The 22,138-nt window shown below is 35.7% G+C and overlaps 1 protein-coding gene and 1 long non-coding RNA gene across 23 annotated transcripts in view; one reads left to right on the forward strand and one right to left on the reverse strand.

Moving 5' to 3' along the window:
• The window catches only part of LOC104904776 (MADS-box transcription factor 23), a 24,003-nt gene continuing 1,865 nt past the window's right edge, over window positions 1-22,138 (forward strand). For 4 of the 10 annotated variants that reach the window (XR_007270149.2, XM_048637388.2, XM_048637387.2 and 1 more), the window contains exons 1-3: window positions 1-123; window positions 521-732; window positions 7,570-7,651. Coding sequence is in view for 8 of the 10 variants with exons in the window: in XM_048637388.2 (XP_048493345.1) it covers window positions 28-123; window positions 521-732; window positions 7,570-7,651 (390 nt within the window). In the remaining 2 variants the exon portion in view is untranslated. Of the gene's footprint in view, window positions 124-152; window positions 335-520; window positions 733-7,569; window positions 7,652-16,346; window positions 21,957-22,070; window positions 22,133-22,138 lie in introns of those variants that run through there. The other 6 variants (XR_007270148.2, XM_010693150.4, XM_048637390.2 and 3 more) reach the window with 4 other exon arrangements.
• LOC104904775 (uncharacterized) overlaps window positions 4,613-22,138 on the reverse strand; it is a 23,987-nt gene continuing 6,461 nt past the window's right edge. For 10 of the 13 annotated variants that reach the window (XR_008967842.1, XR_008967832.1, XR_008967840.1 and 7 more), the window contains 2 exons: window positions 16,218-16,349; window positions 14,016-14,280 (listed from right to left, as the gene is read on the reverse strand). This is a non-coding gene — a long non-coding RNA (uncharacterized LOC104904775). Of the gene's footprint in view, window positions 4,638-14,015; window positions 14,281-14,558; window positions 15,103-16,217; window positions 16,350-22,138 lie in introns of those variants that run through there. The other 3 variants (XR_008967836.1, XR_008967833.1, XR_007270151.2) reach the window with 3 other exon arrangements.

Here is a 22,138-nt window from a genome sequence, read left to right on the forward strand (position 1 = left end):
ACTATATAAAATTCTACTTTAACTTCAATGAAATTAAGAAACGCAACAAAAACCCCATTGAGGGAAAGCTTCTTCTCTAGTCTGTCCTTCCTCATTATCAAAAGCTGCTCTTCAACGCTTATAGTAAGTCAATCTCTTACCTGCCCTCTCTCTTATATTTCTTTCTTTTGAAAAGTATTATCTTTTTTCCCCTTCAAAAAAAAATTCAATCTTCTTGACTTCTTTTCTTTTCTAGGTATATGATTTGTTTCATCTAAACCTTGTTATATTGCTAATCATATAAATACTTCCAAACAAATCAAAATCTTGATTCTTTTTGTTACATAACATGAAGGTATAAAATAAAGATATTTTCTCAATATATTTCTACCAATAATCTTGGATTTCAAAGTATAGAGTAAAACTTGTTTCTTTTTATATACAAGTCTTTAATTTTGTGTTACCCTTTATACTTTATCATTTTAATTCTATTATGTTTATGTAATGTTAGCTAAAATAATTGCATATACTTGTATTTTAGGGTGAAGAAAGTTTAGCTAAAAAAGAGAAAATGGGAAGAGGAAAAATTGTGATTAAAAGGATAGACAATTCAACTAGTAGGCAAGTAACTTTCTCAAAGAGAAGAAATGGATTACTCAAGAAAGCTCGTGAGTTATCAATCCTTTGTGATGCAGAAGTTGGAGTTGTAATCTTTTCTAGCAGTGGCAGACTTTATGATTTTACAAACTCCAAGTAAGTATATATGTTTTGATTTCTAGTATCTTTAATTTCTTTTTTGTTGAAATACGGAATCATAGATTAATTGTTAACGGCTAAAAGTCTTAATACAAACTCGTCCTATAAGTTCAAAATATAACTAGGGGGATTGGGGAAGTATCTTTAATTTCATTGTCTTGTTGATGTGAAATGAGAAATTAGTGCTTAGCACAAATTAAATTAGGAACTTATAATCATCAATATAGTTCTTTTTTGTGATAATTTTTGTTTCTTTCCTTGATCTTGTTCTTAAATGTTTTAAAAGAGTAATAGATGCATAATCAGTTTTCTTCTCGTTACAAATCGAAGAAAAATGGACTATATATATTGTTTCTTAACTTTTGATATCTCTCTGTCTTTCTTAGCTTTGACCAGATGTAATAATCCTTTTGATAGAAGCATTTTTCTCATGAAGAATACTTTGGTTTATAGTTTGTGAGATAGAATCACAATTTCTTGGTCAATACCTAACAAGGATGTTCTATGGAATACAATTAGCTAATTAACAATATGCGCTATATTTCTAAGTAATTTACCCTCTTTTCAGAATAATGTTAGTTCACATGTTGGCGCGTGCATGATGCACGCGCCCAGAATCATTCTATTAATTTAGTTGGGACACAGAGGAGGTACTCTTGAGTGCGTGTAATACTAATTCCTGATTGTTTGAGGCTATTATATATCTTGGCTTATATGAATTCTCAACTTTTAATCACATTGATCCCTTATGTTCCTTAAAGAATATTTACATAAACTAAGAGATGTATGCATATGAGTCATATGTGATATGGCTAATATCCAAGTATGTATACATGTTAAATTATTCTTTTTTCTACTTCTTAAAATCAGGATAAATAATCTTTAGGGCCTGTTCTCTTCGGCATAAAACAGCTGAACTGAACTGAACTGAACTTATCAAAGCTGAACTGAACTGAACTGAACTTATCGGAGCTGAACTGAACTGAACTGAACTTATCAGAGCTGAACTGAACTGAACTGAACTGAACTGAACTGAACTGAATTGAACTGAACTGAATTGAATTGAATTAAATTGAATTGAATTATATTACATTGAAATAAATTGAATGTAATAAATACATAAATAATATTTTAAACAATAATAATATGAATATTAATAATAATTATAATGATAAGTAATAATAATGAATAATAATAATAGTAGTATTTTGAATATTTTTAAATGACAGTTATAAATAAATAATATTAATAATCATAAATTAATAATAATAATAATAATTAATGATAGTAATGATAATTAATAATAATTATTTTATATTATTTGTATTAATATATTAATACTTGACGATGATATATAATAACAATAATATCTAAGAAGTAAATTAATATTACTATTTTCATAATTAGATTTAATAATTTAAAAATATTTAGTAATAAAAATAATGATTGGGTTGGACCGCGAAAATTATATCATAAACCGTCTTGACGCGATTTGATTGGTTTATGGGCTAAAAAAAGTGGGTTTATTTGTGCTTTGACCTAAACCATGTTCCTCCTAATAATAATAGTAATAATAATTAGTAAAGCTACAATAAAAAAAATATATAGAAACAACAATAATAATAATAATAATAATAATAATACTTAATAGTAATGATATATATTTAAATAATAATAATAGTAATTAGTAAAATAAATTATACCAACATAATAATAATAATATTTAACAAAATGGTTATAAAAGAATAGAGCTGAACTGAACTGAACTGATCTGAACTGAACTTATTGGAGCTGAACTGAACTGAACTGAACTTATTGGAGCTGAACTGAACTGAATTGAACTTATTAGAGCTGAACTGAACTGAACTGAACTGAACTGAAAATAAGCTGGGGAGAACAGGCCTAAGTGTAGCCAATAGGACCTGGTACCATAGTTATGCAAGTTATCTCTAGTATTGACGTCTCTAAATAATGAATCAAGTTAAAGTACTACAAATTACAACAAATATAAAAACACTATTAAAGCTATAAAATGAAATATAAGCAAGAAATATCAAGCAGACAAACGAGAAGGAGATGGGGTATAGAGTATAGACAACATCGTAACTTGGTGCTTAGTGTGTGTGTAGAAATTCAGAATATTAGAGGGTGAATTAATCTTAGAGAAATTTTTTATTACAGTCTACTTTCATTGGTTTATGCACGTATTGGTCTTAAATTTACATAATTAATACATATGGCATAGTTTTTTTTATCCATATGAGTCAACAAAACAGTACAAAGTACAAAGAAGGGGAGGGGAATTCAAACATGTGACCTAATCGTTCACAGCAACTCAATCTTAACCACGAGGTCGAGACATTCTTGGTAAAATAAATAGAATAAGTGAAGCAAAATAAATAGAAGATTGATACATCTATTCACTGGCCACTAGGTAAACTAGCCACCAATTAGACAAATAATAAACTAGTAATACGGTTGAGTATTTAGTTGAACTCCATATAATATTAATATTAATGTCTATTTTTAGAGGATAGATTATTACCCATCGAATAGTCCAGTATTTTCCAAACGAAAATACACATGCATTTTTTAATATTTCCACAAAAGGGTCATTTCGATATAAATAGAACCAACACATATCAGATACTTTAGAATCATAGTTTAGTAAAAGAAATATTTGCTACTAGGTAAATTACCTATAAACTAAAGAAATGAACATAATTAGTACAGTACAATATTGGAAAGCACGTGAATTTTAAATGTAAACCCCATGTTCTAAGTTTCTTAATGTTTAAGATGTCATAATTAGTACAAGAATATAAGTGTGAGTTGGTAATGTCCGCACTTATCTATGATTTTATATGAAATTTCAAAAACATAAATAATGTCTTCACTTCGTTAGTTCGTTCTTAATTTAATATTACCATATTCTTAGATGATAATGAATAGGAATAAGAATTAACCAAAACAACAAATTCTTTAGATTAAATAGTCTTAACTCTTGATCAAAGCCCATCTGTAATAGATGGATAGCCTTAACCACACTTTGCCAGTATAACTAGTGAGTGTTCCGAGTAATGACCCGCTTGGTATTTTTTGTATATTTTTTTTTTTGCATAATTAGGAATAATTGACCTGATTACATGATAACTAATAGTTAACCGTCTACAAGTAATTGGAGTAAGAGTTTATTTCTACAATAGTCTCTTGTAATTATTATAGAAAAGTTAGATATCTAACTACTTGGATAAATCTGTTGATAAGATATAATTATAAAAGCTTATATATTTAATTTTGAAACGCTATATGATGATTTTATGTTGAATTCATAGTTAAACTTTCACTCTTCATTTCAAAGGTACGTGTTGGATACCTTGTAACTACACATATTGAGAGTTTAACTTGGAAATAAAACAATTGCATTAGAGATTTAGAAGAGAGTACCACTTGGCACACAAAATTCTTAGAAACACCTTTTAATATATTAGTATAGATGTGTTCGAAAAATTGAATTCCATTTTCAAATTAAGATCTTTCCCAAATCCAAAGTTTGAATGGAGTTATAAAATGTTTGCACGGTACAAGTTGATCAAAGTGGTATAATATTCCTAATCTACACCAAGCTTGAACCATTTTCAAGTACCATACAAACAAAAAATCCTTGTAAACTTATCTTGTACCATCACATAAAAGACAATTCACTAAAAGTAGGGCTAAAACTTCTTGATCATATAGACTATGGTAGTGAAACAACATTGAGATGCAATTAAAGTAGTTGTGGTTAGGGCTGTGTAAATACCAAGGTCGGAACATAATTTGGACCATATGTTATTGAAGATTGCATTCCGATCCCCAGTCCACAAAAAATCACGATTTCGGGTTTTTGGTCTGGTCCAAACCTGAAAGCCGAAATTTATGTTTTTTAGTAGAAAAAAAAGTTTAAAGTTAGAAAGGTAAAAATCTACTCTTTATTGCCTTTAGCATCATTGTTGTTAAAATTAATTTATTCTAATGTACCTAATTTATTAATATGTTTAGATCTAAATAAAAAAATATTTTCTTAGAAAATATACAGATTCTGATCCAACAGGTTTAAAACTAGACCGGACTGAAAGATTCACCAAATTTCCAAGATTTGATCTAGTTCTAGACTGATGCATACCCCTAGTTGTGGGATCCAACTGATGGTGGGATAATGGTTGGTGCGCTCGTGAGGATGAATGGTGATTCGGTTCTTGGTGTTGGGCATGGGATTGTTGGTGGTGATGACGTTGAGCTGAATCAGTATTAGACTAATATCTAGTTGGGTGTGTAAGGTTGGTTGGCGATATAGTAAAGTTTGTTGGGGTCGATCGAACTGGTGGTGGGGGCAAGAATTTTGGATAAAGGATTGTTTTGGTAGTGTAAGGCCTTGTTTGGTTGACATCCAATTGCCTAGGAATTGCAAGTTTCTAGGAAGTGCAAGTATAAGTAGATGTCTGTTTAACTAAAGCATAGGAAGTGGAACTTCCTAAGAAGTTCTACTTCCCATACAATGGGGGAAGTTGCTTATCTAGTTCCCCCTAGGTAAGTGTCACTTCCCATTGGAATTCCCATCTTCCATAGCCTACCAAACAATTTTGCTTACTTTCTAGGAAGTGAAATTTCATGGGAAGTGAAAAATCAAGGGAAGATCAACTTCCCAAGTGCAACCAAACGAGACCTAAAAGTAGAGGAGGTTGTAGTGGTGGTCTTGTTTTCCAGGTGGATTGCTAGTTGGCCGGAGATAGTGAATTCGGGAAACATTGAAATGTACTATGAACAAGTTAAATATTAGGGTATTTGATTAAAAAAGCCATAATTGATACTAACAAGTAATAAAGCTCTTAATATTTTAATTGATGGAGAATGTTTGAGAATATTTAGTTATCTAGACAAATAATATTTACTAGTGAAGAGTATTTGAGTGGATTTAGCTAAATACATACATAAGCTAATTGCTAGTTAAGCTAAGTTCTGATGAATACATTTATTGTACACCCCGTGTATCATGTGCATAGTACATTACATATATTTTTTGCTCATTCTATTATTTGGAGCGCTCCATAATGTGCGAATTGCAAATTTCGATGTTTCAAACTATCCAATATATCTCACGTAAAATGTCTTAAAGCAGTGGCAAAATTACAATCTTCCATACTTAGCCATGAACACATGGTACAAGTCTCCATAGTGGATGAAGACCTTTTACATAGAAGAAAAAAAGATTTAAAAAACTAAGATAGGAATGTATGGGGTGCGACATCGTATACATACACGTGATTACGTGAAACAATACTTTTACCGTTCTTATTGGTCCTTAAATTTAACTTATCTTAGTTGAAAATTGAACTTAGGTAAGCAGTTGTCTATCAAATATCAACTCCATTCCATTCTAGTTTGTGCACTTGCAAAATGCTCTTCTCCCCCTCTTCCATGTTCCCGAAGAAAGTAGTTATTAGGCTAGCTTGCGTTGCTTGTAGGTGGTTAGTTGGCCTCTGTATCATGCTCACCACCGAGCGTAATAATCAATTTCCTTGCTACAATACTAGATACTCCTTCCATTCTGAAATAAGTGAAACATTTCTCTCTTTAATGTGAGAGCTTTTTGAGAGAAGTGTTTCACTTATTTCAGAAAGGAAGAAGTATACAAAAACGACCTATGAAAAATTCATCATATAATGCTAGTACCTTGGATTTCAAAGCAATTTGCCTTCCAACAATAATGGTGTATAGCTATCATCTAATAGTAATGTAGAGGCTTATCAAAATGGTGCTCTGGCAAACCTAGTTCGAGACGTTAGCTCTTTTTTGCAATCAAATGACTGCTTCTCTATCATGCATGCCAAAAAAATCTGCTAACTCGCTGGCCCATGCTCTCTCCCAAGAAGGGGTTAAGTTGCCAACTTCGAAAGCTACTTATTTCTCTTGCCCAGACTTTGCGATAGATGTCTACAATGAAGATCTTAAAAGGGGTTCTGCTTCTGCATCATCGTCTTAATTGCTCTCAGCAGCTTTTGCTCATGTATAACTTTTGGCTTAAGTGTATAGTTTGTAAGCTGGGTTGCCTTTTGGTTTTTGATGTAAGTTGGGCTTCTTTTGATTCGCTTGGTTTTATCTTTACGAAGCCCAATAGTTTGTGTAATATGTCTATGATCTTTGAGGTCATAGTTATGCTAATATAAATATTTCCCACTTCTTCGTTAAAAAAACAAGCTCATATACGTGTATAGGGTGTAGGGTTATCTGAGGCGCCTATATATATGAAGCAATGGTTATAAGGTTATTCGACTTGTGAGGGGTTCGGTCCTATAACTCTATAAGGTTATTCGAGTTACCTTGACCTGAAAAAAAAAGGGGGGTGGGGGGGAGTGCAACTATCAATTGATTTAGTACCCAATGCACCTTGAAAAATCCCTAAAATATAACTTAAAGGAGAAACTTATACTTTGTTTAGATAGGAGGAAATGGAGAGAAATGAAACGGACGGAAGGGGAACAAGTTTCCTTGTTCGGATAAGGGATCGGGGGGAAGGAAGGAGATGAAGATGGAACAAACCATTTTCTGATTTTCCCTCCCTTTTTAATAAACGGATTCCCTCCCAAATTAGAGAAATTAGGAAAGAAAATGGAGCTCCATCTTCCCCCCTCCCTTTCTTTCCTTTCTTTCCTCTCCCCTTCCTTTCCCTCCTATTTCGCTAATCCAAACAGAGTGTTAATGAATATCATAGATACCCACATCAATATGAAAGTTCATTTCAATGCAAAAATCTGATGAGAAACAACACATTGATGTTCTGAATGCTACTTTCAGCATGACAAAGGTGATTGAAAGATACAACAAACTGAAAGAGGAGAACAACCATCAGCTGTCATCTGCTGCTTCTGAACTCAAGGTAAGAACATTTCATCACTTAATTATTCTTTCATCAGCAGTAAAGTTTTACATATATTTATCATATACTCTGGGCAATACGTTGTTTATAAATTAAACTAATAGTAGGACATTATGGAAACAGCATGCACATATAGTGGTTGTGTTACTTGGACCCAGCACCCAGGTACTCATGTCAATGTTGGAATGTGTCCTAAGTGTCTGACCCGGCTACTTCATGAAGAATTCCCATGGTTGTCGATATGTTATTATCCATGCCGGAGTGTCAAGATCCAATATGGGTACTTAAGGTGGACTTCGAGTAACATAGCATAGTGGTATTAGCAAGCATATACATTATGAGTACTTCATGAGCACAAGCAATAGGTTACCATAGAAATCTGCTGATCTCGTTCCAAGTGTAGCTTTAGATTCAAAATGGAAATGTCTACACTCATAATCCAACCACATTTTCCCAATTAATTGCCATTAGCACATCACACACCAAGCTAAGCTAAACCAACCATACTCAAGGGAATGTATTTCACCACTCATTCGCTACTCCACGTCTGCCCGGCCCACCAACCCTTCTTTTTTGAATTACTATCATTAGATATGAAAGGTGCTATAGAATATAGAATGGAGACATGAGTGTAAAATGATGGGAAAATGAATTTCGATTTAGGAACCAATTCCTTTGGTTATACTGGATCAATATTGATCATTCATAACAAATGGTCAAAGATCCATGGAAAACATAAACGACACTCAAAAAAGGAAAGAGTAGTACTCCGTCTTCCTACTTAAAAATTAAAATGCAGTCTCAAAGAGCAAACTTTGACTACCACTTTAATGTATAATTAAATAAAAGTACTTTTGAAGACATCCAACAATAATAGTTTTATTGAACAAATAATTATAATTTCTAAGATCTTCATGGAAAGTTTGACCACGGAAGAGCAAAGTAGGAAAAACAGTACGGACGAGAGGGAGTATAATTACGAAATTTGACTTAAGATTATTGAAGTTCATCATATGAACTATCATAACAGAAAAGTAGAATACATTTTCTACTAACCTTCAGTTCATTTCTTTATGAAGAAAATGACATTAGCATAAGAGAGAGATATAGAGAGAGAATAGAAATGAGATTTTATTGACTGTGTAATTGAATGAATGAATCTCATTGTACAATCTATATTTATACTAGATGTAGCTATCTTTATTACAAAGAAAGAAAGCTAACTGAATTGCTAACAGAAAGTTATTACATCCAACAACTTGTAACTAACTAAATGCTGAGCTGGAATCTGCATCTTTACTTGGGCTTATCATTTGCTTCACTTGGGCTTGAACCTTTATTTGAGCTTGGGCTGGTAAGCTGAGATGATGTACTGTGTATATCAACACCCCCCTCAAGCTAGGAGATGGAGGGAAGGACATGCCTAGCTTGGAAAGAAGGTAGTTGTGTTGAGGAGAAGGAAGGGCTTTGGTAAAGACATCTGCTAGTTGTTCAGCAGTAGGCTTGTAGGTGAGATCAATGAGACCTTCTAAGACCTTTTCCCTGGTAAAGTGGCAATCAAGTTCTATGTGCTTTGTCCTTTCATGAAAGACAGGATTTCTGCCAATGTGGATAGCACTTTGATTGTCACAATTAAGAGTGACAGGTTGGAGATTAGAAACTTGAAGATCATGAAGCAATCTGACCAGCCATGTAATCTCTGAGGCAGTAGCAGCCATAGCTCTATACTCAGCTTCACTAGATGATTTGGAAACAGTACCTTGCTTTTTAGACTTCCAAGATATAGGAGAGTTGCCAAGTAAAAGCACATACCCAGTGACAGATCTTCTTGTGTTGGGACAAGACCCCAATCTGAATCAGAGTAAGCTTGGAGAGTAAGAGAGTCTGTAGCTTGTAATAAAATGCCCTGGCCAGGTGTGTGAGCAATGTATCTCAATACATGGATGAGAGCCTGTAGGTGATGCTTTCTAGGTTGAGTCATGAACTGACTTAAGGTCTGAACAGCAAAAGAAAGATCAGGCCTGGTGTGTGTGAGGAAGTTGAGCTTCCCAACTATGCATCTGTATTGAGTAGGATCTGTGAACTCTCCTTCATCAGCTAGCAATTTGAGATTGATAGGAAGAGGGGTTTTAGCAATTTTAGACACATCCAAACAGCAATCTTGAAGAAGTTCTTTAGTAAACTTCTTTTGAGTTAAAATGATGCCTTCATTGATGTGGGTGACTTCTATGCCCAGAAAATAATTTAATTTCCCCAAATCTTTGATACTAAACACCTTGTGAAGATGTGTTTTAAGAGTATCAATGGTGGAGAAATCTGAACCAGTAAGAATGATGTCATCTACATAGATGGCAGCAATAGTAAGAGGGGGAGAAGAAGAAATAAATAGAGAATAGTCATTTTTGACTGAAGATATCCTTGGGCAAGAAGTTCAGCTTGAAGCCTGGCAAACCATTGCCTTGAAGCTTGCTTCAAACCATAGAGAGACCTTTTAAGTTTGCAGACATGATGAGAAGGATTGGGATAGCCCTCAGGAGCCTTCATGTAAACTTCCTCATCTAATGTACCATGTAGGAAGGCATTATTAATATCCAATTGATGGATATGCCATTTCCTAGATGCTGCAACAGCCAACAGACATCTGACAGTAGCCATTTTGACTACAGGAGAGAAGGTTTCAGCATAGTCAATTCCATACTTTTGTGTAAAACCCTTTGCAACCAGACGAGCTTTATATCTCTCCAAGGAACCATCAGCCTTCAACTTGACTTTAAAAACCCATTTGCAGCCTATGGTTTTCTTCCCTTTAGGTAAAGGCATTAACTCCCATGTACCAGTTTGCTCTAAGGCAGATAATTCCTTTTGCATAGCAGTAACCCAACCTGGGTCTTGTACAGCTTCCATATAACTTGTAGGTTCAGTCAATGAGCAAGCTTGACTAATGAAGGCTTTGTTAGACTGAGGTAAGTGATCATAGATAACAAGATTACACCAGTGAGATGTAATTGTGTGAGCAGTACAAACATATGAGTCCAGGTATTTAGGAGTGTGTTTAGGTCTGGTGGAAAGTCTAGGAAGGGGTGGAGGTAAAGAAACTGGAGAAGAAACAGTAGGAACAGAAGATACAGGAGTAGGATGGTTAACAGGAGAAACAGAAGAAACAGAAGGTGAGGAAGGATGAGTAGAAGTAGTAGGTGTCAAAGTAGGGAAAAGAAAACAATCAGGGACATCAAAAGATGAATCCATGTCATATGTGGTGTGAGCAGGAAGGAAAATAGGATGAGAAGTGGATTGGAGAGGTTGAGATGAAGAATGATGATGAGGTAAATGTTTTTCATGAAATATCACATCCCTAGAAATGATGAATTTATGATTTTCAAGGTCATAGACTTTGTAGGCTTTTTGTTCTGGTGGGTAGCCAAGAAAGATACATGGTGTAGCTCTAGGATCAAACTTGGTCCTATGTGTTTTAAGTGTAGAAACATAGCAGAGGCACCCAAAGACCTTTAAGTGTTCAAGGGAAGGTTTGCAACCATAGAGCAATTCATAGGGAGAATGGAAATGCACACTACTGAGGGGCATTCTGTTTATTAAATGAGTAGCACATAGAAGACATTCACCCCAAAACCTTGCTGGCACTCTAGACTGAAACAGAAGAGCCCTTGCAGTTTCCAGAAGATGTCTGTGCTTTCTCTCCACAACGCCATTTTGTTGTGGAGAATCAGCACAACTTCTTTGATGTAGGATCCCCTTGGTATGATAAAGTTGTAAAATATTGCCTTCACACAACTCTTTTGCATTATCAGTTCTAATACAAAGAACTTGAGCTTTAAATTGAGTTTCAATAAGAGTGAGTAGCATATGCAGAATAGGTATAGAATCAGTTTTGTGTTTCATTAAGAAAACCCATGTGTGTCTGGTAAAATCATCAACAACAGTTAAGAAATATTACAACCTCATGTGTCTTAGCCTTATAAGGCCCCAAACATCAACATGTAAGAGATCAAAAGCTTTAGCAGTGCTAGAAGAAGAGACTTTAGGAAATGAAACTCTAGTCTGTCTAGCCTTTGGACATACCTGACAAACTGTATCAGCTGCCACATTATTTGCAAAAGAGCTATTGATGAGATGTAGTTTATTGAATGGCATGTGTCCTAGCCTCAAATGCCATAATTTTGCATCTTCAAGGAGAGCTGTACAAGCTGTTCTAGCAGAAGAAGTTGATGAGGGCAATTCAGAAACCTTTTCTTCTACTGCATACAAGCCAGATTGAAGTTCACCAAGAACTTGGGAATGATTCAGTGAGGGGCCCTGAATCACACACTTGTTATGAGAAAAGATGATTTCACATGATAAATCTTTGCACAACTTATGTGTAGAGAGAAGATTAAACTTGAATTCTGGGACATGAAGAACATTTTCAAGTTTAATCCCATTGTCAAGAATAACTGTACCAATATGCCTCACTGTTGCAGTTTTCCCATCAGCTATTGTAATAGTATTAGGATAGGCAGTAAATAGTGAATAAGAGGCAAAGAGTTCCAGATTAGAACATATATGATCACTAGCTCCACTGTCAACTATCCATTTAGAGTGAGCACTACTGATTAAACATGTACCTGCAACATAGGCACTGGCCATGGCATTATCTGGCTTCTGTGGCTCAGAGACTTGCTTGCTAAGAAGTTGAACAAGATGATTATACTGGCTTATAGAGATAGGAGCAGAATCTTGATCTTCTTTAGCAATTTCATCATAATCAGTGTCACCATGAGCAACTGCAACTACCTTCTTCCCTTTACCTTTGTAACCTTTTCCGGATCCATAGCCAGGAGGAAAACCATGTAATTTATAACATTTTTCCTTTGTATGGCCAGGCATGTGACAATAATCACAAGAGAAACTTCCAGTGGAAGAAAAACTCCTTTTGTTGTTAACAGGAAATCTAGTGTACCCTTGGATACTTGACTTCTCTCCTTTTGATCAGTTGCTGCAAATGCCATATGTCCCAAAGGATCTGCAGACAATTCACTCGCTTGCCTTTGTTTTTCTTCTTGACTTAACAATCTATAGGCTAATTGGATATTAGGTAAGGGCTGCATCATAAGTAGGTTGCTTCTGACATTACTATACTTGCTATCAAGCTTCATCAAGAGCTGGACTAATCTTTCTTCCTGTTGTTGTTTGAGAATTTTCTTTGTGATACCACAAGAACAACCAGTACATGTGCAAACTGGAATAGGATTCATTGCACTCATTTCATCCCAAATACTCTTGATCTGAGTAAAGAAATCAGCTATAGAATCAGATGGATCATGTGAAAGATCATGAAGAGACTGTTGCAGAGAGAACAGTTGTGGACCAGAACTTTGAGAGAATCTTTCCTCTAGGTCTAGCCAGATCTCTCTTGCTGTTGTACAGTATATGACACTTCTTGCAATTGTATTATCAAGAGATCTCAAAAGGTATGAGATGATAATATTATTGCATCTCTCCCAAGCAGTGAAAAATTTGTCAGTTATAGGTGGTTTATCAAGAGTACCATCTACAAACGACATTTTATTTTTTGCAGAAAGAGCAATGATCATACTTCTCTTCCATTCACCATATCCTACTCCAGTAAATCGTTCAGAAACAAGAGGAAGAGTAGGGATTTTCAGAAGGATGAATGAAGTAAACACTAGTTGGATCTTGTGTAGGAGGTAGAGTGGAAGCATTTGAGTTTTCAGAATTTGTAGACATTTTAAGATAGAGAAAAAAATGAAGAAAGAAAGATGAAGGATGAAAGAAATTGAATCAAAGAAGGAATAGAGAATCTAATCTTAGATTCTTTCAATTTGACAATGTAATCAACAGATTACTTTGGATATTAATGATCTTGAGTCAATACCACTCAAACATCAAACAATCAAGAAAATTCAAGTCAATACCACTTGAATTAATCAACAAATCAAGTCAATACCACTTGATGATCAATCAATCAAAAATATTCAAGTCAATACCACTTGAATCAACAATCAATTTTCAAGTCAATACCACTTGAAGAAGAAATCCAGGATCAAATTCAATCAAAACACAGAAGAAATTAGGCGAAAAGATGTACCTAATTTTGATGTCGATTCATTAGAATCTTGAAAAATTAAGAAAAAAAAAAATCTGAGACTTCACCTGAGAATAGATTTCTGGAAAGAAATTGATCCAGCTTAATAGTGCGAAGATCTCAGTTGATTTGCGGAATTTATTGCTCTGATACCATATTGAAGTTCATCATATGAACTATCATAACAGAAAAGTAGAATAATTTTCTACTAACCTTCAGTTCATTTCTTTATGAAGAAAATGACATTAGCATAAGAGAGAGATATAGAGAGAGAATAGAAATGAGATTTTATTGACTGTGTAATTGAATGAATGAATCTCATTGTACAATCTATATTTATACTAGATGTAGCTATCTTTATTACAAAGAAAGAAAGCTAACTGAATTGCTAACAGAAAGTTATTACATCCAACAACTTGTAACTAACTAAATGCTGAGCTGGAATCTGCATCTTTACTTGGGCTTATCATTTGCTTCACTTGGGCTTGAACCTTTATTTGAGCTTGGGCTGGTAAGCTGAGATGATGTACTGTGTATATCAACAAAGATTATTAAAGAGCATTCCCAATTTCAAACTCTAGACTGTAATTGGGTTTGAATGAAGAAGCAGCGGAGATATGACCTATTACAAGAGGTTGGTTTTATACACAAACTAGAAGGAAAAATTGTGGCTCAAACCTGTGAATCAAATTTCTAAAAGAACTCTTAATGATAAGTGCTACAGCTACTCTAACTATGGGCGAAGATCTTTTCCTAAAGCAGAAAATTAATTGAAAAACTTTAATGCTTGGATGTTGGATCACCTACCTAATTACTACATGCTGACACTTTGTCGAGTCCCCCAAGCGAGCAAATTTCCTTTGATAGCAATCCTATTTGGAAATTAAGAAGGGGAGTTGATGAAAGATACCATATTTTACCTATAAAAACTAAATCCTTTCAATCTTCCCGTACAAGAATTTTACTTCTTTTCTGAAGCAGGAGTGGGAAGGAAATGAGAGAAAAGGAATTGAGAGAGAATTCTTTCCAGCTATTCCGCTCTCATTACATTTCCTAATAGAGAAATCAAGCTTATCTCTAATACTCGACGCTTTGTAAAAAAATGCTCGAAGAATCCTGCAAGGAACAGATTATACCCCAAAAAAAGAAAAAAAATATGTCCTACATGTATATATATCCTGTAAACCTGAGCTTCAAACATCCCTAAGTCAATCTACTGCATCGGTCGATCAACTTCTCTCACCAGCATAGAGTGAAATGCTCAATGGAGTACATCAAGGGCGCCCCACAAGATTGCATTACTTGTATACCACCTCAATATACTACCTTCAAGTCTCATAGCCATCAATTGCTGTCAGTTATAAAATAGAAGGCAAGTATAGTGACTAGGAGATCAAAGACAAGCTACAGTTTGCTAACTAAAGAATGCAGATGATACAGCACAAACAAGGTGAGGGGAAAATAAATGCAAGTATAGGCATCGTCCAATGTATCATTTGATGAAGCATACAATCACATCAGATAAACAATGGAAGAGAGGCAGAAGCAACAAAATGAGACCGAGGAAGAATTAAGGCTGCTTCAAAAACAAGCTAAATTCATTCTCCGAAATCCTTATCAAAGTTTTCGCCACAGCCTTCCAGCAACCAAGAAACTTTTTTTGCCATCCAGAGGTTCTACAACTCCAGGCGCTAAATGCTAATGCATTCGGCAGAGTATAGGGTATGAATGGAAGAGAGAAAAAGAAGGTATGGTGAATTGGAAGCAAGCACAAATAATTTCAGTTCCCTATTCTAGGAAATGTAATATATCCGCTTATAATAGATGTTTTTCTCTGATAATCTACCCCATCCGTTTCAATTTAATTGTGACACTTTCTATTATAGGAAGCTTCAATTTAGTTGTTACACTTTCATTTTGGGTAATAACCTCTCTCTATCTCTCTCCTATCGCATGAGACCCTTTTATTTTCTTTCTCTATCTCTCTCCTCTCCAAAAATTGCTTAGGAGTTCGTAATTTTAAAAGTGTCACAACTAAATTGAAACGAAGAAGGTTTTTCAATTAATTATCCAACTTGAGATGTGGAACTCCTCCCTCTCAAATTCTCGCTCCTTGGCTCCCGAAACTACTTTTTCAACAAATAAAGCTACTGGTTTATACCTAATGCCATCACAAATTTATGGTGTCATCAAAGTTATGGTGTCATCAAAGTATTTCATTTTGATTATATCCAGAAAACAGCCTTTCCTGCCATAACTGTCACAATTTAGATCTTATATATCTAAAAAATGTTTTTGTTCTAACCACATATACAGCTTTCTTTCATCTTAGTAACTTCTTTCTCATCTACCTAAAGTTAATACGCACATCCCTGGTATTTGCATTCAAGTAAGCATGCATCTTCATTCAACCATAAACTCCATACAAGATAACCTAATAGTAGCAGTGGCAAGTTGACAACTTACGAAGCCTGAGCTGTAACACTCGTCTGAAGTAGCTATAGTAGAAACACTTGAGCTCCTGATGCCAAGTAAAGTAGCTAATTGTCTTGTGTTTCATTTGCAGAAGAAACTGCAACCCAGAAGCCAATCAAGGGCCTGCATCAATCAGAAAATTTCCATTAGAAAATAGTTCGTTTTGTTATTATGGGATACAGCATGCCAGGTATTCGATAAGGCCAGTGCACAGAAATTACATGAGAACAACTCTTACGCAAGTCGTCAAACATTGGCAGCTGATGAGAAGAGAGACTACTTCCTCTGGAAATAATTTTAAACTAAACTTTGACAACAAGGATAAGCATGAGAACAAGCTTAATGAACTAGAAAACAAAGTTCCCCTCAAAAAAACAAAACAGGAACTAGAAACTAAAGTGATATTTTTTTGTTTTTCTTCAAATTGAGAGTATGGTACTTCGTGATCGAGGAATCTTTAATCTTCATTGTCCTCTCATAAAGTTATGTTCCTGTCACTGCTCTCTAATAAAGCAAAATATTAAACAAGCCTACTGAAGCTCGAATGAGCGATGCAATGACCAATTTACTTTTGGGCAAAGGTGCATATTTGTCAACGCAACACACTATCTGATTTATAGAAGTACTATTAGTCGGTTTGTCCAGAAAACTTTTTCTAATTTCAATTTAACAACTAAAGTGATCCCTTTTGCCGTATTGACAGCTCACCTGAAACTTTATATATTTGGATGATGGTCAGCCTCCTGATTCTTACATTTTGAAAGTTGAGTTCCTGGTTTCGAGTAGACAAACTTGTGCCGCCTCATCCACTCTTGAAGAAGTCGTCTATTTCTACTAGCAAGTAATTCAGATTTCAGGATGCTCACACTTGATATAATTTTTGCAACCCATAGCAAATTTATTGATCATACTATCCGGCTCAACATTTATAGCTCAAACTTACCTCATCCACTCTTGAAGAAGTCGGCTATTTCTACTAGCAAGTAATTCAGATTTCAGGATGCTCAAACTTGATATAGTTTTTGCAACCCATAGCGAATTTGTTGATCATACTATCCAGCTCAACATTTATAGCTCAAACTTAGCTCGCGAGTAATAGACTCGCAAGATACTCACCTAAACCCCCTGTCCAATTCACATATGCTAGAAGGTATTCAAGGGAAGCCAAGTAATTCAACCTTGAAGTTAGTAACAGATTCTAGAAGAAAGGGTGGTAGTGTATTTATATGAGAGCATAATTGACTTAAGAAAGGGGAAGAAAAACTTGCACCGAGAATGATGTGATAATTAGAGGAGAAGCACGTGAAGAGGCATTCAGGAAAGTAGAGAGAAAAACTGTCCAGTAAAAGAATCTCAACTCTTAAAAGTATGAGTAGGTTGTAATAGAGCTGAGATCTAAATTATTTTACTACCCCTTGCTTCATGATCTAAAATCTACAAGTACCTTTTTTTCTCATTTTCATTTGATTACTTCATAGCATATCTGGTATCTAAGCAAGTTGTTCTGAGGATCAATGGTGCAGGAGTTGCTTCCATTAAACAGGTAATCAACGGCTTGAAGGCGAAGCGCACTCACGAGTTGGCTAAGTTCAGACTCAACTTCCTAAGATGTGTTGGAGCAAGTGAAGGTGAATACAGAGTAATAAGTGCAAGCAACGAGTAAGATTTCTCGGGAATTGCTTTGAAAGTTCCAAAGGATGGAAGTTACTAACTCTTCTGTAAACCCAGAGAAGGAAGAACTATCCCAAAAACATTAATTATATCTTAGACACCAGTTGACAGCCTATTCACTAATCATAATAATGTGTATAACTAGCCCAAGAACATTAGAGATAGTAAAGGAAGTGCTGACCAAGAAATAGTTATGCTGATTGAGCTACACATATCTCCATATCCTTAGAGATCTCACTGGGAACAGGGAAAGCAGCACAAGATGAGGGGAAATGTAAGTCACAGGGGATTACTTTGGTAGAGGATTACCTGCCCTTACCCTTGGAAAATGCTGACCTAATACTAAAAATACTTAGAAGCTGGGTACCATAATAACCAATTGGAAAACTTAAACACTAAAATGCCAACTTGGAGAGAAGTCAGTGACAATGAAAGGCAATTTGTCACTAGATAGAGCACGAATTTCACTTAAGGTGAAAGAAGGCACAGGGGATTTGGTGGAAATTAACCAACTGGTAACAAACAGCCTTTCTATTGCCTTGGGTTATTTAGTAAAGAAGAATGGGTACTGGAGATTTTATGTTAACTGTAGGGCATCAAAAAAAATTATTGTCCACCGACAAGTACCCCAATTCTGTAATCGATTAGCTCTTAAATGAATTCCTTGGCATTTAGCAACTACTTCCTCCGTTTCATATTACTCACTACACTTCTCAATTCACGGACTCCTAGGCAATTTTTGGAGAAAGAAAGAGGTAGAGAGTAAAAAGAAAAGGGAAGCATGTGAGAGGAGAGAGAGAGAGAGTTTATTGCCCAAAAAGAAAGTGTAGCAAGTAATGTGAAACTTCCCACAATGGAAAGTGTAGCGAGTATTATGAAACGGAGGAAATATGTTTTCCAAGTTAGAATATCGCCAGCTAAGAGCTAGACGCGAAGATGTGCCAAGACTCCTTTTATAATATGTGAGGGCCACTATGAGTTCTTGCCTCTCTGGTATGCCATTTGAACTTAGTATGATGTCCCTTCCACCATCCAGGCTTTGATATGCCATTTCGACCTTATTTGCTGGTGTTCTTTGATGAAATATTGGTGTATTATAGCAATAGAGCCCAGCATGTAAAACAACTTGCCTTAGTATCAGAAACCTTAGCTAAGCATCAACTGTATGCTAATTAAAAAGGTGAGTATGAAGAAGGATAAATTTGGGTAGTCAACTAAAGCAAACCTGGCCTTCAACAATCTCAAGAGGGATATGATAGTTGCAGCTATCCTGGCCATTTCTAATTTCACCAAACCCTTCATATTGGTTTCTGATTCGGGGCTGTGCTAACAGAGAAGGGCAGTGCGTTCACCACACTCTTAATAATAGTTGTGATCAGAAAAAAGGACTGATCAACTGGAATTCTTATGGAATGGAGAGAAGTTCAGTATAAGTATCAAAATTCAAAAGTAGGTAAGCAAGATCATGGAGTTTGACTTTGACATTTACTACAAACCTAAAGCTTCAAACAGGGTCGTTATGCCCTATCTAGGGGCTACAGCGGAGATTGGGACTTTAATATCTTCTTGTGGGGTCAAGTGGGAAGGAGTACAATACAACCACTCATTCAGAAAGACTTTGATCACTTTATTCACTGAGAACCTCACAATTAGGATATCAGGTCCTTAAAGGATATATTTTGGAGCAAGGAATTCTCCAGGGAGAATTATACTACCTAGGGACCTCCCTTTGATTCTCACCTTGCTACAATAATACCATGTCTCTCCTGTCTTGGGTCACTCTGGTGATAACAACACCAATCAAAGGCTAGCATCAGAATAGTTTTGGCAGAACAAGCAATGAAATAACTAGAGTGTGTGCAAGCTTGCCAACCAACAGTAGAAGCATTCTTCCCTCAACCTCTTGGATTGGTTCAACCTTTGTCTAGTCCTACTAGAGTGTGAGAAGTCATGGATTTTGTGGAGGGCTTACCAAAGATTCTATTACGGTACCTTTGCAAGGTATGGGACTTGATGATCGAGGCATGATGTGGGATTTATATAGGATTATGGGTTCTCCCTTTAGGCTAGCTTTTGGGGAGATTCTCTTGTGATCTTGTATCAATGGTATCAGAGTCGCCCATCCCTTGACTGTGCCACGTGTGACTAATTGAGGTGACGCATGTGCTCGTCCGGGGATAGGAACCTTCTCTCTCTTGCCTAGCGCTAAGCCTACAACATGAGGGCATGTGCCTCTCAAGAGAGGTGGTATGTTACGGTATCTTTGCAAGGTATGGACTTGAGTCCCACATCGTCATATTGGGGGGCTGACGTGGGATTTATATAGGATTATGGGCTCTCCTCCCTTTAGCCTAGCTTTTGGAGAGGTTCTCCTATGACCAGTATCAGATTCAAGGAAAGTAACCAAGTATGCACATTTGTTGGGGTTGAGAGTTGAGATGTCCTTCCACAACATATACAGTGGCTACGAAAATAATCAAAGAAGCGCTTAGATTGCAAAGGTTTCCCTTTACAATTGCATCATATAGAGGCACAGAGCATGATTTGGAAAAATTATTCAGGTTACAAGGGTCAGCTTTGCACAGAAGCAGACCAATCGCAGTCCACATTAGCGGTGAACACAGGAAACCTAGGTGTTTAATTTATTTCCCGCCTATCTTTGGGCTAACCATATTTTGTGGGCTGAGTATTGATACAGTACCAAGGTGTGAGGAACAACTAGTTGAGAGAGATGCTATCCTTGATGATTTGGAGGCACATCGAATGAAAGGTCTAGAGGAGGGAAGTGGAGTATGTGGTGGTAGATAAAATATATTTGAAATGTCAACCTATAAGTAGATACTTAGTTTCCCATCTTTCGTTTGATTAATTCATAGCAATTCAACTCTTACAAAACATCAAGCTTCGTGATAGCTCCTCAAAGCACACGACTTGTGATTTCCCATCTTTTACTTTATGATAGCTCTCTTACAAATAAGTCTCATCTGCCACGTTAGACTCAACTTGTGCTCCACTGCTCAGTATCACTCAAGTCCTATGCTCCAAGAAGCCATCATCCAGTGCAAGGAACTAACATGATGGAAAGGGGTATTTAGGGAAGTACAAAATAATTTTGTTATAGGACTTTATTGGAGAAGAAGTTGAGAGTTAAAAGGAGAGTGAGAAAGGGATGCAAGTGCTCTAACTAGGATATTAGAAAGGGGCAACCATGGAAAAAAAAGATTAAAAATGCAGGTTGGTTCCTGGGAGATATTCAACCCTCTCCAATGCTTGATACTATTTTAATTTCTATAATTTCATTTAATCGATACAAAACTATCTTCTGTTTCTTTCCTCAATCTACATCTTTCTTCTAATGCTGCCAGCTATGTCTATTCCTAGCATCCAGATTCAATATTGTCATAATGTCATCTCATACTATACCATGCTCATATCTAGAGGACTACACCAGCTCTTTTCAGCTTCTTTTAATATCTTCATATCCCAATCTCCATTATGCAGACCGGTATGTCATGATTCATGAAGTTGGCATTAGTTTGTATAAAACACCCCATGAATTCTTTTATATTATCTTCGATAAGGTGCCACAACCCTATTCAGCGCCAATTATCTGGCCTTTCTTGAACCCTAGCATCCCAATCCTTGTAGCAAGATTTGCCATAGATCCAAATACTTTAACCTACACCATAATTCCAAATTACTAACTGGACAATAAGCTATGTCAACGAACAACAAAACAAGTTATCTAGTGAACTACATAGAAAAACTGGGGGATTTAGGCTGTGAGATGATGACAGATAAGGCTGGAAATTGGTATAGCTAAAAAGGTGGAGCGGAGGTCACAAATGGGAGGGGGAAGAGTGGCATGCAGTTAGCTATGTTCGGTGAAAAGAGAGGAGGTGATAGAAGTCAGAGTACCAGTTATAAGTTATTACCTTTCCATTAAAAGGTAAACTGCTAAGTGGACTCAACAAAAAAAAAGAAACTACAACAAAGGACTGCTTTCTTCTGTCTTAATCTCTTATGACCCCTTCTGTTAATTCTACTCTACTACCAAATGTGAGGTTTTAACTAAAAGTTCCCCGAAGTTACCAATTTAGCATTACATTTGTTGTCCCAGTTCATTGTAAAACACTAGAAATGACAATGTCATTTCCCCTTTCTTGGTTACAGTTTTGGCAAAGGGAGGCAACAAACTTGAGGCAACAACTGCAACATTTACAAGAAAGCCACAGGTAAAC

Source organism: Beta vulgaris, chromosome 9 (assembly GCF_026745355.1).
Source record: "Beta vulgaris subsp. vulgaris cultivar EL10 chromosome 9, EL10.2, whole genome shotgun sequence".
In the NCBI taxonomy this organism is placed as follows: Eukaryota; Viridiplantae; Streptophyta; class Magnoliopsida; order Caryophyllales; family Amaranthaceae; genus Beta; species Beta vulgaris.